Source organism: Pygocentrus nattereri, chromosome 26, assembly GCF_015220715.1.
Source record: "Pygocentrus nattereri isolate fPygNat1 chromosome 26, fPygNat1.pri, whole genome shotgun sequence".
NCBI classification, from domain to species: Eukaryota; Metazoa; Chordata; class Actinopteri; order Characiformes; family Serrasalmidae; genus Pygocentrus; species Pygocentrus nattereri.
Genome location: NC_051236.1, coordinates 22,007,143 through 22,028,521, shown reverse-complemented (window position 1 = coordinate 22,028,521; position 21,379 = coordinate 22,007,143). Strand labels below are relative to the sequence as shown.

General features: G+C 39.0%; 2 protein-coding genes across 2 annotated transcripts in view; both read right to left on the bottom strand.

Moving 5' to 3' along the window:
- Positions 1–282: 282 nt before the first annotated feature.
- On the bottom strand, positions 283–11,807 carry LOC119262511 (uncharacterized protein C1orf226). Its single transcript, XM_037534862.1, has 3 exons — positions 9,603–11,807; positions 8,907–9,192; positions 283–4,221 (listed from the first exon to the last, which is right to left on the bottom strand). Exons 2-3 carry the CDS (start codon positions 9,179–9,181, stop codon positions 3,597–3,599), a joined length of 900 nt encoding a protein of 299 aa, XP_037390759.1. The 5' UTR covers positions 9,182–9,192; positions 9,603–11,807; the 3' UTR covers positions 283–3,596.
- Positions 11,808–12,715: 908 nt separating this feature from the next.
- nos1apa (nitric oxide synthase 1 (neuronal) adaptor protein a) overlaps positions 12,716–21,379 on the bottom strand; it is a 126,656-nt gene continuing 117,992 nt past the window's right edge. Inside the window, exon 10 of the mRNA XM_017721133.2 lies at positions 12,716–20,727. Within this exon, the coding sequence (XP_017576622.2) occupies positions 20,276–20,727 (452 nt within the window). The 3' untranslated portion in view covers positions 12,716–20,275. The remainder of the gene's footprint in view (positions 20,728–21,379) is intronic.

The window sequence follows — 21,379 nt, the reverse complement described above, 5'->3', positions numbered from 1 at the left end:
CTGTGTGTATGAAATGGGAAAGCAGAGCAGGAGTGGAGTATTTTAAACATTTATGAATATTGTCACAACAGACTTGTTTGAGTGTGATGGTCAATTGAAGTGCTGCAATCCTCAGAAAACAAGCGTTTGATATAGCGACAAGGCTTTTCTGTGAACCGGGTTCGACAAGACAGCCCAGACAGGTGCAGAGCGGAAAATCCAGCAGAGATTCTAGCAGACAAGCATAGAACTCTGAACTGTTTCAGGCACATTTAGCACCGAAGCACAGACACACACAGGGTATCTTTTGCCAAAAGTCTTTAATATAAAAGCTTGAACACTTGAGAACCTCTAGCTACATTTTAGTGCGCTCATAAAACCTTCATAAACAGGAGTCTTTCCTTCAGCACTTATTTTCTTCCTTCATTTCAGAACATTGTGAAAGTGATCAGACCACAGATAACAGTTTAAAAAGCACTGAACAAGTATCAAACTACGTCAATCACTGTAATAAAAAGAATCTTTTTTAATGCATTCCCATTATTTCATTACAGCTCAGTATAAAAATCATCTTTAAAACTACGACTAAAATAGATCAATTTCTTTTCGTTTTCCCCCGCCACATATACATAGCAATCTTAAAGGCATCATAAAATATTCCATAAAAAACTTTACTTCACATTTTATGAGCCAGTATAACACACAGTGAGTGGCCAGCATTAGCACAGCAATTATACAATGATTATGATCCTTGTGTAAATTTTCGGTTTCGGTTTTAGTGTTCAGAATCAGGACTAAGAGACCTCCCTGACAACTCCAACTCCGTACTGTAGCTCTTACTAGTAATGACAGAAAGTAAGACACATTGGTAAACAAATTAAATGTATGACAACATGTATGACAAGATATTCATCATTAAGTTACATTGACAGAACATTTCCATCATTGCGATGCACTTGAACAATAAATCCACCACTTGAGCATTTCACAGGTACGTATTGCTTTTCATTCTAACATTCTGTTTACCCACGTTTACTCAATGCAATTGCACAACTCCTCTTCATATAAAGCCCCTGTAAAAAGATATGTGTATTCAGTGTTCAGATATTGTAATTACTAATTATTGCATATCTCTCATAAAACTCTAATACAGCTTTCTTCTTTAACGGTTAGGCATAGTGTAATATATATACATGCATACACTGTAATTTCATGTATTTTGAGACGGTGGAAGGTAGTTACGTTTTGGAGCCTTTTTAAAGACAAAGATTTGTCTGACACTGAAACACCTCTTTTGAAGGTCAGGGGAGTCAGAGGCTGCCTACACCAAAGAGAGGTCAGCCGGAATTCGTGTTGAGTTATGACATTCGGCAGATCTACCGAGCCTGTTCTCATACCTTTCCACTGACAGACCCCTCATTAGTGCCATTCCACAAGCCTGCCATCACTTTGACGGTTATTGCCATGACAAACCCACAGCCACTGTATGACCCTATAAGCTCTGTGATGCACAACCAGTTCCAACCGGCACCAAAAGCTGCTTTGAGCTTTCCTACCTAGTGTGCCTCATTTTGTCTGACTCTATTCCTCATCCTGACTGGTCAGAGTGACCAAGCTTTGCTTCTGGACCTCTGCTTTGGTAATACACAAACGTTCTTCTAGTAATTAATATCTGCTACAGGGATACTATACACTCGTAATGAGTAGAGTATACTGTATTGGATATTGGTTCTAATACATACTGGCCCTTATTTATCAAAGTAGCATAAACAGAGCACAGATTTCACCCCCTTTAATGACATATGAACTGCTCCGTGTCTGATTTATGAACCTTTTGTATGATGCTTACTTTTACATTTATGGCATTTTGCTGACGCGACTTACAATTTGATCATTTTACACAGGTAGGCCAAGGTGGTGTTAGGAGTCTTGCCCAAGGACCCTTATTGGTATAGTGTAGGGGGCTTGCCCTGGTCAGGGATTGAACCCCAGTCTTCAGCGTAGAAGGCAAAGGTGTTATCCACTACACTAACCAACCATCACTATGTTGAAACAAGCAGATTTGAAGGCAAATGATGAATCAGCTTCAGTGCGTGAAAACAAGCACCAGCCTAACAGCACCTCATTTACATATCATTTACATGAAGCACACCCTTCACGCACATGTTTTGGTAGCGGACCAATAAAACGAGAGCATTCAGCAGCTTGTGAGCCAGTGGCAGAGCAGTGAGTGCAGTGCTCCCTGCACTGACCTAACATAATGGTGTTAAAATTACAATGACTAGAAAGAATAATATGTGAAATAAACAAAAATTTTTAAAAAACATAATATGATTGTGTAGTGTAGTGTTATTATTATTTCTAAAATAACATATTTAAGCACTGTATTATTGCAGGATTTACGACCTGTCCAGGGTGAATCCTGCCTTTCGCCCAACGACAGCTGGGATAGGCTCCAGCTCCTCCCGCGACCCAGAAGGAGAAGCGGCTTAGAAGATTATTAGTAGTATAGTTATTTATAGTTTTATTCCTATTATTTGTATTATAGATGACATTTATAATAGTTTTGATTAGTTAACTGCAAATCAAGCATTTTTCAGACTGTATAAACTATTAACTAAATTTACGCACGCTCCTACCAGACGTGAGTTTCATCATACAGATATGCCAGAAATTAAATATATGTATATATGGAATATATAAATAACAAAACTGTCAGTGAAATTTGTGTGCGCTCATTTTACAATCAGATTTGATCATATGCAACTTTGATTAACAACAGCCAGTATATTGTACATATTTTATATTAATATATTGAACAGGTTGAGTCTTTCAGAAGTACAGACAAAGGCTCTTCTATTCATCAGGAATTCAGCCCCTACATTCCTCATCTGTCCTCATTCCTCCAGCATGTTCTGCTTGACTGTGAATGCATAGGTCCCTGTCAAATTACATAGTCAAAACACAAAATAGAGCATTGTCATCAGCTATTTTATGCTCTACAAAGCTCAGGATTTGTAAGCTTACCCCTATAGCTGCTGGTTTCTGGGAGAAACTAAGCTGATGGAAGGAAAATGAATGACTTTAGAGTGAAATGAAATATCAAATAAAATGAGCTGCCCATGCAGGATATGGGGTGCGTGAACAGCTTTAGAGGTATTACAGCATATGAAATATACTCACTTTGGTTTCTACTGATGAGCCTGCAGTTTCGATCTTTTAGTACAAAAACACATAAAACTAATACAATCTCTGAAAAGGCTAAACATACCGACAGAACATGATTAAAAATCTAAATTAGTGATTTGTTTCCTCTTAAGAAATTAGAGCTGTAAAATATAGTCAAAATACATCTGTGGTGATACACTATAAAATTAGGCATAATAAACACGTTATAGTGCATACATAGAAATACACAGTGGTTCAAATAAAGATTAGAAAGACGCCGCCGCCTTGCTTGGATCCCTAGAATCAGTGACCATCCACCTCATTCAAATCAAACAGCACTTCATAGTGAAGACGGCTCTCCAGGTGAACCACTTAATTAGGACACCTGGGGTGAAGACTGGGTTGTTGTTTTAGAATGACATACTGACACTGTCCTCCAGCAGAGGGAACTACTCAAATGAAAGCAGATCTGGGTGGGGTTCCTCGTTTTCCATGCTGGAACTTCTCATACAACTTTTGTAGTCCACTGAACCATTCTCCAGGAGCTCTCCCTCACTCAGGCTGATGCGACAGCCCCCTTTCCCTGGGCATGGTGTGGAAGCCATTCTGGTCTCCAAGCTTGTCAGTTTTTGCTTGAGCTCCAGGTTGTCTTTGTGAATGAGGTCAGGAACAGAGCGAAGCAGCTGAGACTGGTCTTCATTCGCAGCATCTTGTTCCTTCAGCTCATCTGCCATCTGCACAGCATCTGTATCAATGGACTGCCCTTTCACCTCAGATCCAATCTCCTTGTTCTCTATCTGGGTTTTCAGAGGGGCACTGGGTCCTGAAGGTTTCTCTGGATCCAGAACAGACTCTTCAGGGCAGGGTTGGAGTTGATCCTGGGTTTTGCCTGTGGATAAGAGGCGGTTCTTATCTGGAGAAGAGAGGAGGGAGGAATCAGAGACTTCGAGGGAGGCTACCACAGGGTCAGAGGAGATCATCATGTCCTGAGTGGTCTTCAAAGCCCGAGGAAGACGCTTCTTGCTTGTGGGAGGTGGTGGATCCAGACGAGGAAAGGAGTCCAAGGAAATGTGACTGTTTGAGAGAAAGAAGAACACTGAAGATGACTCTCAGTTAAGACAGTTTGTTATCTCCATTGCTCAGAAAGGCTGCACCTAAATGACTGCTAACAGGCCTGTCTTGTTCAGTAATAGGGGTTAAGATGCTGAAATTACAAGCTGAAGCTGAAATCACAGTATTGACTAAACCATTATTCATGGATCCTTAGAATAAAATTTTTACTCTGAGCTGACCTCAGTATGGTCCACTGTGGCTGTATAATTATCATTTGAAACTAAATATTCTATGTGACCCACCATATGCTGTACAAATGAAAAGGTATCATCTCAGACAGCTTGTTTATATATTATGGGGGTGGGAATCTCTAAACACCTCATGATTCAGTTTCGATTCAGGGTGGCAAGACATGATAATAATTCTTGATGCATCTTCATTTTTATTTTCTATGGCCTCCTACTGGAGAAATTTCCGACTGCCACACAGTTCCAAAGCCAAGTCATTTTCATTTTCAAGTTATTTGGAAACCTTATATTTTCAGCCTCCAAACTGTATAAACTCACTGATAATTTCCACTACTAAAATCATTAGTAATTGTCAACACATTTTAACCACTTCATACAGAATCAGAAATGTATATTTATTTAAATGTTAAACAGCTAAACAGTCTCTCACACTATTAAATACACACACAATAAAAGGCAGTCAGAGACTGAGAAACAGCAGAGACTGTGTTCTGTGATGACTGACAGTTATCTCTAAAGAACCAGGGTCATCTAGTGGATGAGATCGAGGAGCAAATGTATGCACATTGTTACACTCCAAATGTGGCAACTTTAACACAAACTAAACTCTAATCCTTCAAACGACAATCTGACTATTACAGCACAGCACTCTAAAATTTTTGTGAGTGATACTTGGGTTGGCATTTCTCACATGAGACGATACCTGTTTTGTACATGTACACTCATCGTCAAAAAAATAGTTGCACCCAGAAGGAACGAACCGACTGAATGCAATGCATAGGTCTGACACTGTGAGACATGTGAACGTGAAGTTTCACGCTTGGCCACGCAAGTGACGTCAGCAAGGACAGGCCTTAGTGCTGTACCTGACTGACTATATAAGGTCGTGCTGTTGCGTGCGCTTTCCATTCTGACTTGTGCTATTGTGTTGGTAGCATACTTTGCAAAGTATGCCTTGGAGAAGAGTATGAAAGCAATTCGATCAGTTTGAATAGTTAAAGATTGGACGCATCGTAGGGCTCCGGGTAGCGAGAGAGTCTTACCAATGTATTGCACGCCATACCAGTCGTGCTGATATTACCACAGCATGCTGTTGGCAGCAGTGGATAGAAGAAGACACACACCAGCAACATGAAGGACCTGGGAGACGTACACGAACCATGGAGAGGGAGAACCGACAGACTGTTCGACATGCGCGGAGTGACCCAACAGCCACGACTGCAGACATTCAGAGAGCAGTGATGCCCTCCATGAGTCATCCTGTGAGTGTCAGCACCATTGGCAGACGGCTGCACGACACAGGACTATATGCACACAGACTGTCATGACGACTGCCCTTAACACCACATCAATGTTGCCAAAAACTGCAATGGTGTTGTGCCAGACTGTCATGGAGTGACTCAGAATGGCAGCGGGTCATCTTCAGTGATGAGTCTTTTGTCTGGAGACGGCCAACAAATCTGTGTGTGGGGGCACCGTGGTCAGCGCCAAGAGGACCGGATGGTTGGCACGCATGACACGTCCAGAAGGCCCGGTGTCATGGTGTGGGGTGCGATTTCGTACGATGCCAGATGACCTTTGGTATTCATTACAGGCCAGCATTATGTTAATGAAGTCTTGCAACCAGTGGCCCCACCTTTTCTGAACACACACTCTGGTGTGCTATTCCAACAGGACAACGTTTGTCCGCATACTGCTGCCGTCTCAAGAGCTTGCCTTGATGACACCGATACTATGCCATGGCCAGCTGCATCCCTAGACCTATTCCCGACTGAAAATGTGTAGGTGCAGCTATTTTTTTTTGATGATGAGTGTACCTACATAACATATATGACAACGGAATTACAAATTCATACACCTATTCTCCCACCAAGAGGGGAACAAAATGCTTTAACTTGCAGCAGTTTGTCACCTGGATTTGTTGAAGGTGAGAGGGCCCGTCTTAATTCCACTCATAAGCCATCATTACAGGGTCTTTTTCAGTAATTGAGGATAAGAAGTTGAAATCACAGTATTGGGTAAATCATTCTTCTGCTTAGAATTAAAATTTAATAAACAATTTCAAGGTCTGTTGAAAAATCATTGTAATAATTTAGAGGTGCGATGAGTTAAATAATTGTAAATACAGCGTGTAATTTATAAGGATATGATGGTGGAAGTTTTAGTCATGGCCTGATGCAGATATAAACTTTAGTAACAGCCATAAAGTAGCCTGCTGCTAGCATGGTCAATTGATCACATGTAATGCTTATGCAAAGAGACATAAGAGTGCCAAAACCTGCAAATCTACGAGCCTGTGAGATCTCATCGGTCGTTCAGTTTCTAATTAAAAAATCACCCCGTGCTATTTGAGTCGACAAGCAGACTTAAAGCACACAAATGAGAGAAATGTGCTCATTATACAGCACACATAAACAGTTGTTTGCCAGCCAATTAAGTCAGTATTGTCAAAGTTAGCAAGCTAGACAGAACACCCCACAAAACACCCACACATTCCCTTGTGGGGCATTCACACTGACTGGCAAGACACAGTCTCACTCAGGGATATTGTGAACGACTGCTTAAAAAATGTTCTGACGGAGAGGCCTTTTCCATTCAAAGAGATGTCAATCACGTCCCCAGTGATGCAAGACATGCTCATGTCGCACGTTCCACATTCCTGCTTTCCCATTCATTCCACAGCTGATGTGATGCACCAGTAAAAAACAGAACCAGGCAAAATGAATGACCCTCCATGGGGCAATACCAGACCGATCAATGCAGCAGTGCAGGGTTAGCTGCTCTGCTTCCGTGCTGCTGTGTTACACAGTAGATGAATCTCCAAAGTAAAGGAGTAAGCAAAAAATGATTAAACTGACAGAGCAACACAGCAAAAAAGCAGCAGTCTCTACAATGCCAACATGAAGAGACAGAGGTCGAGTATACACAATAAGCTTAAGAGTGTCCATGAAGATGTACTCTTATTTGCTACTAATTTATTCATTCACTGTATCTGGGGGGAAAATCCTTATGAATTTTTAAAGCTCACAATTATTTTCCTGTTTTAATTATACATATTGAATGCCAAAATTTCAAGATGCTGTTTGAATGAAATGGTTATAATGTGCATTTGGTATAAGTGACTCAATGATCCTGTGTCTATGTGCAGATTATGCATGTTTACCTAGGCTAGTCTGTCTTGGGCCGGTGTACATCAGAGCAGAGCTCTGGTCTTGTAATTTGCCAATAAATTATACAATTTTTAATGCATACTTTGTGAAATTCACTTAGCTATTAGATGTGATAAACTACACTGACAGACAGGCCCCAGACAGCAAGACATCAGCCTCCTTCCTATAACGTAGCACATCTTCCTCCTCTCATTCAGTTCATTTTCAGAATCATGCAAGTACTTTTTTCATCCCCTCCCTGCCGTTTCATGGTGTTTCAACTTTATTACTTTATTACAAAATTATTACTTTTGACTTTTTATTATTAGTTTTCCCCTGCTCTAACATTTCATCTGAAGCCATTTCAAAGAGAGTTCCTAATTTACAAAGTCATAAAAACTGTTACCACTGAGGAAGTTAAATCAAACATGCCTTTATATACAACACACATTTCTTGTGAACAGATTTCTATGAAATTTGATAGCCAAGTTGTGTAATTATGTTTCTTGTTTTGTCAACTGATTATTGCTAAATGTCCTTAAAAAATGCACATTAACTAGCAAGACAAAAATATTGTTGCAGTCTCAAAAAAAAGCAACCATTTATATTTATGTTTATATTTTACTTTTCTGCATAATTTTACCACAATATATTTATCTTGTGTGACAATTTCATAAATAGTGGACCAATAAAAGTGCTTTAAAATTACAAAACATACATTAAAGAATAAAGAAATATTATTTTGCCTTCTCCTGTGAAGGTGCCATTTTTGAGATACTTGTGTTTTTTTTTTTTTCTTTGGAAAGTGCCGATGTATAAAAACAGACCCTGACTGTGGGGTAAGGAGCTTATCATTTTTTCATTATTGTATACCAGGCTCACCTTTTAAAAGAGAGTAAAAGCTCATTTTTCTCAGTTTATTTCATAGATGTCAAAGAAAGTAATGGATAAAACTGCTGCCTTGTAAATGGAAAATTCAGTGCTCTGCTCTGACACTCATGTAACCAAGAACATGTCATAGGCTGCCAGTAAGACTCTTTGGTAAAGAACCTGACTATGTTTGCTTTCACCTGAAACATAATTAGACTGTCTCTATGGATAAAAGTGCATGCATATTCATATTCAAGTTGCCCCCCACCCTTTCTTTTTGCTTTCAGCCCATACCCCCAAAACATCTATGCATGTGCTTGAAGGCAGGTGTATGATGTTTAATAACTTTTCCTTGAATTCCCATCAATACTGAGTTCATATAAAACACAAATTGGATGATCATTCCACACTTTTGAATGAAACAGGGCTTTAGTATTACCTGTTAGCGGTTGTGCCGTGGCCCATCTCCGCAAGACTGGCCCACACTGCCTCCACGTTTTTGTTAACCTCTGTGACCCCGATGTCCCCCAGGCTGCTGGGATCCTTGCGGCGCAGCAGGTCATTTACTTTGGCTCCGACGGCCTTGCCCAGGTTCTTCAGGTGTTGGCTGCTGCTGCTGCCACTGCTGCTCTTTTGTCCTGCTGGGCTGGAGGAGACTGGGCCCAGTCTCAAGCTCTGCTTCGGCTGCTCAGTTGCATTGGAATTCTCAAACATGCTTTGGTCAACTGCAGACAGAAGACAGCGAGAGAGAACACAGGTCAACAAACATGTTTGTTCAGAAAGTGCCAACATAAGACAAGTTTGTAAAACCACCTGTTACAGTTATCCGTTAAAGGCTTCCAAAGCTGAAGCAGCATATCTACATGCTTTAAAGGGTCACTACTTTGAATGACAATGGGAATGAATAACAATCTCCAGCACAGGAAAGGAAATTCCAGCAGTGACATTCATACAAATGCTATGATATGAAGAACACTATGGGTTTGATCACAGCAGCAATCAGGCATCAAATAAAAGAAAAAGAAAATCACCGACTCATGCAAATTAAACTGAACAAAATTCATCCACAATGATATCAAGAAAGGTAACGAACACGTATGCAGATAGTGTCACAGTATATCTGATGTATTCTTACCTCAGAACATTTTTTTCTCGGAAAGCATATGAGTGAGACATAGAGGACATGTCTTAACAATTGTGTACATACACAAAAGCTGCTGAAATACCCATATAGATATGCAATACACATACAGCCACTTACCCATATAGAACAAGGTCATTCACAATGAAAAACTGTTGCCTTTCAAAAGCTGGCACTGGTGCCTCCCATATGGGGGTGGCCACATAGGGGAGGCAGAAAACAGAAGAAAATAAATGCACCTTACATCACCATGAGAATAGCTAAAACTACAATTCAACATGTTAGGAGTCATTTAGGAAGGCTGGCAGTAGATATTACTGTGGCTCTAATATACACAGGCCACCCTGAGTGGATTGAGTGGCCCTGAGCAGAAGAATGATAGCAGGAGAAGCACTGTTGTTATCTTAGCTCAGTTTATGAACAATAACAAGACTTTCAAATGTTTTTGATGCCGTTTTGTCAGCAACACTGTAGTCTGAGAGACTTTCTACCACAGCCCAGGCTATGCAGATATGAGTCACTGACATGCTGGAAAAAAACAGACAGACTAGCCAGTAGAGAAACATTAGCAGGATAAAAAGTTCTGGATATAATCTTAACAGCCATTGAAAAGAAATAATCACAAGTAACCACAGAAAATATAAAGTAGAAATAGAATTAGTTTCTAGCTGATGCAAATAAGAAAGGCAGGACTGTCCTACGAAGACTCCCCCTTAGTAGCCTATTGGTCACACAAATGGAACAGTCCTAATGAGGCTGCATGGTGATATCAACAGAGCGGCGCAAAACTTATGAAGGAACTAATGAGAGAAAATCCATATTAGACAACCCATGGATACTAGACATGAAAAGCGTAAAAACCAGATGACAGTATGAGGTGGCAGAGAAAAGAACTAAACAGAGATTCTAAAACAATATATTCACATCTTGAGTTTAAAAGTGACATACAAACCCTCCTAACCTGTAAAGACATACATATGCCAGAAACTGATACCTCTGTAGGTGTGCTGTGTCCACTTCCGTGTTGTGAACTGAATAGAACTAGGTGAGCAGTAGACATGAAGAATATTTTGATACAGTACTGTGAAAAAGTCAGAGACCACCCTTCATTCATTTCTTACCAGTCAAAAAGGCTATTAAGTTTAAATTGTTTGGTTTTCAGAGTGAAAAAAAAACCCTCAACCTAATCAATAATAATATGAACTTTCCAGTATAAAACTTATGAAGGAACTCATGAGAGAAAATGGAGCCTGGTGCATTGTGTTTGTTGCTTATTCATTTCTTTACAGAAATGGAGATGTTCTTATGTAGTACGATAAACTACTAATATACAAATACTTCGAAATAAAATATGATATATGGATAATATGTGATATATGGATGATAGATGATATATGGACAAATGCTTTAATTACTCAGTCACTTTACATGTTATAAGCTAACGAAGATGAATTCAAGTACATGAACAACTGAGATTTTGAAACAAACTGCAATGCAATTCGTTTTCTGCCATTTTTGTTGTGCTGTGCTTTTTGTCTTCGCGCAGAGAACTGTGAATAACCACAGGCCTGGAAGGATACATCTGACGTGTCCCTGAAATCACTCGGAACATAGGCTGCATTTCTAAGCTGTATACAAAGTGTCCTTCACTTTTACGTAGTGGCCAGGAAATGCAGCCTAGGCTTTGGAACGCAGCCCATGTACTCCTTAACCAGAACTGCATGTTAACCTCTGGACATGTCTGATGTCATTCTGATCCGCTGTGCTGATTACGGTCTTTAAACTCAGTAAATCACTAGCTTTTGTTTACATGCCTGGTACTCTTTCATCTACTCTATGTTGTTTTAATGCAAGTCACCAAGTTACTTCTAATACTATTATTTTCCCAAGTTTCTTCTAATACTTATGAAGAATATTAAGACTGACTACTGAGATATAGTATTACAGGGTAAGGCATCATAGCAATGGTTCCACCACAAATCTCAGACTTGCTTACATGGTTTCTGACACTGTGTGATAAACTATACTGTTACCTAAAAGACCAAAAGTATGTCATGCAACTAAAACAGAGCAGCAGTCGTCTTGAATCAACAATCAAACAACAACATGCAGTGTGGAGCATATGCAAACATTTAACCTGGTGACTCTAAACTAGGAACATGCTGATATAAAACATTTGTATCACAGTAAAAAAAAAAAAAAAAAAATTACAAAACCTTTTATTACAATTTATGGCATCACTGTCAGCCAAGCACATCATTACCCATCATAGTATTACTGTTCATGTGCAATTTTGAAGAATATTGAATACGTATCTAAGAAGCAAACTTTTTGCACCTTGTCCCGAAGGAGTACATCTGGGGCAAGTGGAAAACTGTATATTTTATTTTTGGCTGAACCATCACTTGAAGCGAGAGAAGTGTTGGAAAGAGATATTCATAGGAAGGATTAAGCAGTTGAGGACGTAGAGCAGGAGAGACAGAGAAAGAGTGACCGTGAGACAGAAGCAAGAATGAATGTGTATCATGTTGTCAAGCTCCTATTATAGCAGCAGAGCAATGATCAGCAATGCCAGTCCTCCTCCACAGGGCTCACTGGCATCATAACAAACACGCAGCTCTGGGCTGCAGTTCAAAATATCTAGCAGAGGCTCCAGCACAGTAGTCAAGGCCAGTAGTATGTCTGACAGGGCCTGTTTCAGGCTTATTTACAAGCTGCTGGCTGCTCCTGATTTCTCCCACTGGGTGGGAAATGTTTGGAACAAACTGCAACTGGACTGGGCATGCTCTACTCTCACAGGGTCACTGCTTATGACAGATGCCTGGCCAGTGAAGAGGAGGCACAGGATGGAGAATATTTAAAAAATAAACCTTTAACACATACTGGCAGCATATGTGTGGATCACAAATGTCCAAATACAGTCATTGTTTACAATGTGTGATATCAAATATAGTGTTATTTGTATAATAATTTCAGTTAGTCCAAATAATTGAGCACAATCTGTACTGTATCTTCTAAAAAAGACTTGGAAAAAAAACTAAATATAAAGCCAAGATGAAGTTCCAAGCTGTAAGAGGTAACAGAGAAGGAAGAAAGAAGAAGAGAAGGAAAGAAATAAAGTTTTATTGAGCCAAAGCAAGGTCAGAGACAAGTTACAGAATAAGTGCACTTCCACTCCCATAGATATTTACTATATATTTCTCTTTTTCGTTTACACGCAATTTAAAAGTTACGACTTCTTGAAACACACTTTTCAGAGACAGATGACGTGATTATATGTATGAGGCATAGGGGCAGTGAGGGGTGCAGGAGAGGAATTGGGATAGTCCTAGAGTTTATGGCTCTGAAACACCACAGGACGCTCCGTTTTCCACCATTCCTGCTGAGCTCACAAGCACACTCAGACACGGTCCACTGACCACTCAGTCAACCCAATTATACAAAAGGGTCATCGAGTTTGGAGCACTGCATATACAGTATCTCTGATTTACATAACAGCCAATTTTTTCTTTGTTGAAAGCTTTTATCCATTAACCCTAATTTGCCCCGCTGAACAATCCATATTAGACAACCCATGGATACTAGACATGAAAAGTGTAAAAACCAGATGACAGTATGAGGTGGCAGAGAAAAGAACTAAACAGAGATTCTAAAACAATATATTCACATCTTGAGTTTAAAAGTGACATACAAGCCCTCCTAACCTGTAAAGACATACATATGCCAGAAACTGATACCTCTGTAGGTGTGCTGTGTCCACTTCCGTGTTGTGAACTGAATAGAACTAGGTGAGCAGTAGACATGAAGAATATTTCGATACAGTACTGTGAAAAAGTCAGAGACCACCCTTCATTCATTTCTTACCAGTCAAAAAGGCTATTAAGTTTAAATTGTTTGGTTTTCAGAGTGAAAAAAAAACCCTCAACCTAATCAATAATAATATGAACTTTCCAGTATTTACTGTGTCCACCATTTGCATTTACCAGTCTTTAATGGTTTCTCACAATCCAAGTAATCCTAAACACATTCAGTGATACTGAGGTCTGGACTTTGGGGTGGTCAATCAATTGTTCTGAGAACACCAGCAGCCTTTTTGTTGGATTTTGTCTTTTTCATTTTCTCTGTGATGACTTTCTGACAGCTACACATCCTTTAAACCCATGGGTGTTGAGTTTCCCCTCTCTCTCCAGAATGAAAGTCTTAACTACTGTAATCTGATGATGAGTTGCAAGGATGTTAGGAGGCCCATTTTCTTGTATCTTTTAATATTTTTAAAACTTGTTTTTTTTCTTATTTTCCATTTTATATTTATTATCTTCCAAAACATCTCCTAAAAATGATCAGTCTGTTCTTACTGTTTATTTTCACTAGAATTTAAATAAATGAAAGGTGATCTCTGACTTTTTAAAAGCAAAAGAATTAATACAAAGAAAATACCTGTAGCATTTTTCAACAGCATAAGCATTAAACTGTATAGTATATAAAGTGAGGTCCGATGTAAAAGTGCATCAATGTACTGTAATGTATTGTTCTGAAGATGGACATTTAGCTGCATCAATGATCAATGTTAGAATGAGTAACAATCATTATTAACGATTTTCGATATATGCACATTTTTGTCAGAATATTCTTGGACTATTTTCAAATGTAAAATAATAAACAAACTACCGAGCACCCTAATTAAATTACTGTATAGACTTTTCCCCTTCACAATTTGACACATTTGAAAACCTGAAACATACCAAAATAACTGATTCAAATCATGATGAAATCTAAGACTTCATGATGCGCTGCATTATTTCCTGAAGAATCAATCAAATAGATTCATTGAGAAGTCTGAAATATACCCCCCCTTTATATATACCTGTTTAACCCTAAAACCCTGATGATTACTGAGTTTTGGGGAAACTTACTTAAGGCAGGTATGGAGTTACAACCAGAAGTTGTAAGTACAACCAGAAATAAATAAAAAAATGTGTCTCTTGTGAACTGAAAAACAACACAAAAAGCTTAACCCCTTCTCTCCATCATGAATGGCCTAATGGATGCTCACGTTGGGAAAAGCTGGGTCAAACATTAATAATTTACTATGACCTTCTTTTCTGGATATAAATCTTTAACTCACTTGTCCTCTGGGTGGGGGAGGGGGCATAAATTGCTTTATGACATTTGATGAAATACAACTATGTCTAATTCCTAAGGGTTGAAAGGTCAGAATGGGAAGTCCATCAGCAGCTCATAATGAGATTATGAAGAGAGAGGGAGACTTGCCCTTATCAAACCTCTCCCACACAGGGTCTTTGGCTGAAGAGCTATCTGGAATGCAAGCTCATTACGCTTAGTAAAAGGATGCTGAGGCAGGCATACCACTGAAAACTATGAAGACTAGGAAGAACAATGGCTGAAATCTCAACACTCAGTCACACCTTATACCATGTGTTTCCTTATGTCTCACAAGGTTCTTTAATATCATAAAACTGCTATGGTACTGAAGATACAAACAAGAAAGCATCTGGATGTGGACAAAAGCATGCCTTGGTTAAAGAAGAATTCAGATGATTTTGAAAATATCTACATGATTCTGTTAAAGTCATTCAGAGCGGTCTGATGTGAAATGGCTCATTGTAGAGAAAATGTATGACATGAATTTATTTACAATGATGGGATGCCATTCTTCAACACAAACAACCATTTCATTCACTCTCCAAAATGACAAGCAGATCTACACGTCTTCTTAGTCTTTAGACATAATGTTGATAATGGTAAAAGAGTGCTAAATCTGAAAAATGTTGGTTTTCTTTGAGGGCTATTTTCCCTTATAATGCCCCCTATGTATCTCTTGACCATGAACGATGAATCTCTCAAAACTATCATAAAACAAGCATAGTTGTTCTAAGGAATCAAGCACTGTATTAATAACCACTACATATAATAATGTTTTGCGATGTAGCTTTAAGAGACATTTTTTGGGTGTCTGGTTCCAACCACCATCACTGTGAACAATTCTGACTCAGTAAATTTCTGTAGAACAGAGCATTTTATATCAAACCATTCTGAACAAAAGCATGCCTTGGTTAAATTGAATCATTAAATTTAAACCGAGTCTGAATGACTTTGTTTACATCACACCATTTAATTCTGCAGAAATTTTGAAACAATGGTGGAATTCCCCTTCAAGTATGGAGACTTTGAGATTCAACTCTACATTAGGCTGGCAAGACTAGAGCACTGGTGAAAAACACAGGGGACATCAACTTGCCAGACATACTAGACAAGCACCCCTATTTTCTTCTAACTTGAAATCAATATTTCATTAGATTTTTTGTCCCATCTGTGTCAGTCAGAGCCACTACATGTTTATTTCATGTTGGTTGAAGATAAAATTTTGCTTCAATTAGATTCTGATGACTGACAATTGCAGCACATTTTATAAAAGTGGAACAGCACAGTAAACCATCTGCAGAGTAACAGAAGTTGCCCTATTGCAAACTATCATAGCTGTCCTAAGATTACTTTGAGAACAATAAAAAAAGCTCTAGGTGGCTGGAGTAGTTGTACTACTTGAATCATAAATACCACAAAAATACCCCAAAAATGACCACTTCAAGCTTGACTGCAGATGAGAAATGGCTGAATAGCGCTTCAAGAGTCTGATTCTGAAGAGGTTTCATTTTTACAATGGGGAGTATGAGCCTCTATTCAGAGAAAATAACCTTTTATCTCCAAGAACAGGCAGCTGTGCTAAAACAAAATGTGCCCTTCTTACAGGCCTGGCAGTAGTTTGCCCCCATGAAAACCACGAGGATGAAACAGATTCTCCAATGCATCCTTGAAACTAAACAGGAAGACCCTCTAGATGTTCAGATGATAATTTCTTCAGATGCATTTAGAATGTAACAGTACTTATTCTTGCTTTTATAGAATGGCTACTCTGGCAACCCTTGATGTAACTAGATTTTCTCTGCAGGAGTTTTCTCAAGTACAGTATGTCTAAGGTGGAAACTAATAAGAAAAAGTCCATGAACAAATCTATTCTTGCTTTAATTACTTTCCAACCTGCTTACTGCATCTTGTAAATGCCCCCTAATAACCCAGGCAACATCAATTTCATAGCGTTCACAATGACATAAATATCGCTTTTCAAATGGAGTCTTTAATTCAAAGGGCTTAGAAAACTTTGAAAGTTGAAAGCGTTGTCAGCCCAATCTGTTTTTATGCTGATTTTTTCTTTCTCTTCTGCTCTCGCTCTGATTAGCTTATCAGAATAGCACAGTATATTATACAAGTCTCTTATACAACAAAAAACCAACCTTCCTATTTCTCTTCAAAATAAAATAATAGTTCATCAGAACCTCTCGATGAAGCATCAAAGTAGTGCAAGAACATCTAAAAATATCACTTAGTAGGGCTTTACTATTATATTACTTGAAATCACAATTTTGGTCCCCGAAATTAAGTACTTGTGAAAGGGCACAATTAATGAACCCCATTAGTTAGTTTGCATCCAATCATTTCTATTCACCGAGAGCAATACACAATCAACAGAGTGACATAATGAATCACAGGAATGTTCACTGTACGCACTGACCAGCCACAGATGTTCCGCTTAATGACCTGTGCACATTATGACAAATCGTAGGTGGCTCTTCAGTCTGCATAGCAATGTGCTGCTTCTAAATCACAATTAATAATCAAAAAATAAATCAAATTATCATCTTTCAGTTGTCATGACAACACAGTCCTGCTAGTTATCAAAACCTGCATCAAAATAACTTGTAATAAAAACGCAGCATATGAGCTGAACCTGTGGCCTGATATACAGAGAAAATACAGTAGATCAAAAACTAACAGATGGCAAAGATATCCTCTACACTTTCCCTGAAGGCCGATAAAGATGCACAGCTGTCAGCCCTTAGTCACTGAGCAGCTTGCTCACCTTGGCCAACGACAGCTTTATAAGCCCACATTAAAGCAAATCACTCCTTACCTGCCAGTAAAAAAAAACGGAAAAAAGTCCATTTAATTTTTAACAGTAGATATGCTGACTAACTCCACTTGTAATTAATGTAGCACAATCTTTTATTGTTCATAGACTTTCTAATTCACCGATCTTATCAGGCACCATTGTAAATGTCTCGGCACATAAACAGTGATACAGTGATACCTATTTTTTATTATTTAACATCAGAGTGAAACAAACAACTTCAGTGCATTGCACTTAACTCCGCTTGCTCGGTTTAACGGAAGCTTTTTTCCCAACCACCAATTTATATCAAAGGCAAATATTAAATTGGCTTAATCTGATTCTTACTGATTTTTATTTTATCAAACGAGAGAATTAAATAACCAAACGCCTCCACCAGAAGTGTCACGCTTGTAGTGAGGGTGAGGCCAGTTTATGTGGTCAGATGATGAAAGTTAAATGAACTTTATAACTTCCAAAAAGCCTTGATCTGCTAATTCAAAGTGCCGCCCGCCTCTGCTAAGTCCCCTACTGCACAACACTGCTGCCTCTCAGGACCACAACACTCATCTTGTCACTGCTCTCTGCCTCAAACAAACCAGCCATCATTTAAATTAGGGAAACGACACTGCAAGGCTGTCATAAATTAGGCATTTCCCCATAAGCTTCAAAATGAAGAGATACTAATCAGTTTGCAGAAACTAGGGCTCCAGGGATCACGACAGACAAATGCATTGTAATTTTTTGGACTATAACAGAAATACAGCAGTGTGCAAAAGTCAAAGAACCCCTCATTTATTTCTTTTCAGTCAAAATGCCACTAAATCCAAGTTATTCATATTAGATGTAAGATAATCCACTTGCACAAGGAAAAGTTCAAATGAAACTAAAAAAAACAGGAGTTTCAAAAACTGATTAAAAGATAAAGAGAAAATGGAACTCTTATCAACCATGCGAGAACTGGTAGACCAGCAAAACTGTCCCCATCAGATAAACAGCACTTAAGCTTTCATCTTTGAGAGACAGGAGAAAATCAAGCTCCACTCTTTCTTCAGATCTGAAAAAATCCACAGGTGTTTCTTGTCCTGTGACAAGACAAATTAACACTATGGGTCTGAAAGGACATGTAGCAGTCAAGAAGCCGTTACTGAGAAAAAGAAAGAGGCCAAAAAAAAGGGAAATCTGAAAATAAAAAAAAGCTGACTGAACTTGGGAAGTGGAGAGAAATCTATTATCTGTTGATGCTTCTGTGTAATCCTCTGTTAAATGTTTTCTGCTCTTTTCCTGCCGCTGAAAATGAATAACTTGTATGGCTGTTCTCACTGAAAATTACATTGATGCAGGGCTCTGATTTTTACACTGTACATTTTTCATCCTTTCTTCACTAGGAAGGAACAGAGGAAAATGCCAGGCCATTGACTTTTTTTCCTGCACTCTTGAAAGTAGTGGAGAAATAAATAATCTTCTATTATTGTGCTGAGCCTGTTGCTGGACCACACCACTTCTCACGAATACTGCATCAGATACAGACACAGTAAAACATGAGGTACTGACTTGAAAGTAGAAAGCAGTGCTAACACAGGATGGAATTCAAAAGAGATTCTGTAAAAAAAGAGAGAATCGCTCATATGAGTTCTGCCCATCTCGTGCTATTTCATGCTCTGTGCCCTGCGACTCAAATCTAGATTGCCATTCTTTATCTACTATTCATCAGTCTCCCTGGGAACTGCACACATGTATGCCACTCCAAAGACACAGATAAAAAAAAAAAGAAGCATAACCAGAATGGCGCCACACTATAGTTGAAAAGTTATAGAATTTTGTAGAAGTAACATGTATTTTTCTTGGAGGTAAGATACTTCCCACACACAAAGCAGTGAAAGATAAACAATAATAGAGAACCTATGGAACTTATGCTTACTAATGGAGCAAGAGTGTAGACAGAGTAGGAGGGCTTATACAGCTTTCATATGGCCAGTTAATAGGATTCCCTGATGTGAAGAGTTTAGATGCCTTGGGGTTTAATTAGCTCAACAAGCTTCTGTTCTACAATTAACATTCCATTTTTTAATACATAGCAAAGCTTTCATGGATAAAAATCTGCCATGCACATTTAGAGAAATGTTACTCTTTTGTATATAGCAGACTGTCTGTCCATTAGTTATGCACATGATTGCATTCTGGATATTCAAAAGTGACCCAATGACCACAGTAACGGGAGTGGAGCAATGAATACATGCATTCTTCTGTGCAGTAACAAAATCACAAGAGTTGTAAAACTAACATGATACAGTTTCAGACAAGCACGTATAAAATGCCTTTTTGGTCCTGTACATATCTTATATATTACTCTCTGCAAAATATAATTGTATGAGAATAACTTCTTACACACTGTGAGAGATCAGACAGTAACAACTAGATACTAGATTGATACAACTTGTTCTCTCATTTCTACTGAATATCAGTTCCCGGCCTATTACCACCTTGACTGTTTAACGTACAGAAATCAGCACTGCTTTGGGACAGCGTGGTCTTTTTGAAGTTATGACGCAAAAATGTAACGCGCAAAGACTCCATAAAAGGTTAAAATGCCTGCCTCATTTTCTGAGAATCAGTAGTATGAAGATGAGCTGTTGTTTTTCTTTTGCTTCACAATATAGATGAGCATTCAGCACAGCTAGATTTTAGCCATTAGCACATCACACTAGACGGCTATTTCATCTTCCAGGCTGTCAGATGGGGCGTGTTTGTTCAGCACGTTTAGCAGACGCAGGGTGCTCTCATCTTGTAGCCCCCAGCTGTCTCGTTCGTCGCTCTCATCTGTGTTGGACTCGTATTCGGAGGCGATACCTGACTCGCGGAATTTCAGCAGCTCCAGGCTGCCCAGAAGTTCGTCCCGGGTTGAGGGTGACACCTCCTCCGAGGATGGGTCAGGACTCTGCTCCTGCTGGGGTGGTCCCGGGAGAAAACGAAAACACTCAAACTTGGCCAAGGCCTGGTCCCTACCTAAAGGACTGCCCAGGGGCAGAGACAGCTGTGTTCCATCGTTCAGTGGTGGCAGGACGGCGTCCTCGGGCCGCGGGGTGGTGGGGTCGCAGATGACTGGAGGGACGTTAGCTCGGAACGTGATCTCCAACAGACTGTCCTGAGATCCCACTGCAGGAATAAATAACAGAAGGAGGAAACTACTGGATGAGAATATTATCAATATTTGGAAGATAAAAGTGACTTAATTCTGATGAAGAGGACTTTTTTTTTTTTTTTTTTACTAAAGAAAGATTACAATTACAATCAACACAGATGCACCGATTGTGAATTCTGGCAGATTTCTTTACAACCTAATTGGCAGATGGCTGATTTCTGGCTGGTTTTATTCACCTTTTTTTAACCTACAGCTCACGTACTGAGCTAAATGAACACATGAAACAGACCAGCAAATTTTAGTTACTTTCTATTGGACAAAAATGCAACATAAACATAACTTGCTCTTAAATGGGCCAAACTTAAATGAATAATCGTTTGTCTATTTGAACAACATGGATCAAACAGAGACTTACATCAAAGCTAAGAGGCAAATGGTTATCACTATGAGTTACATAATTATGCAATAACATTGTAGTAGTAACAACATTCAAACAGAGAGTGAGTGAGAGTGCACTTACTTGGCTTACATTATTTACATCATAAAATGTTTTGATTTTGGCCAAAATCACAATGTTCAGAGCAAAAATCTGCTGAGCTTGATCTTGACCAATTCTAAACATGCATCCATAATAACAGTTATATCAAAGGTGGAAAATCAGTGAAC

Coding starts and splice junctions, on each gene's coding strand:
- LOC119262511 (XM_037534862.1), bottom strand. CDS start 9,181: ATGTTTGAGAATTCCAATGCAACTGAGCAGCCGAAGCAGAGCTTGAGA. Junction 4,222..8,906: donor CACGGCACAACCGCTAACAG/GTAATACTAAAG, acceptor TCTCTCAAACAG/TCACATTTCCTTGGACTCCT.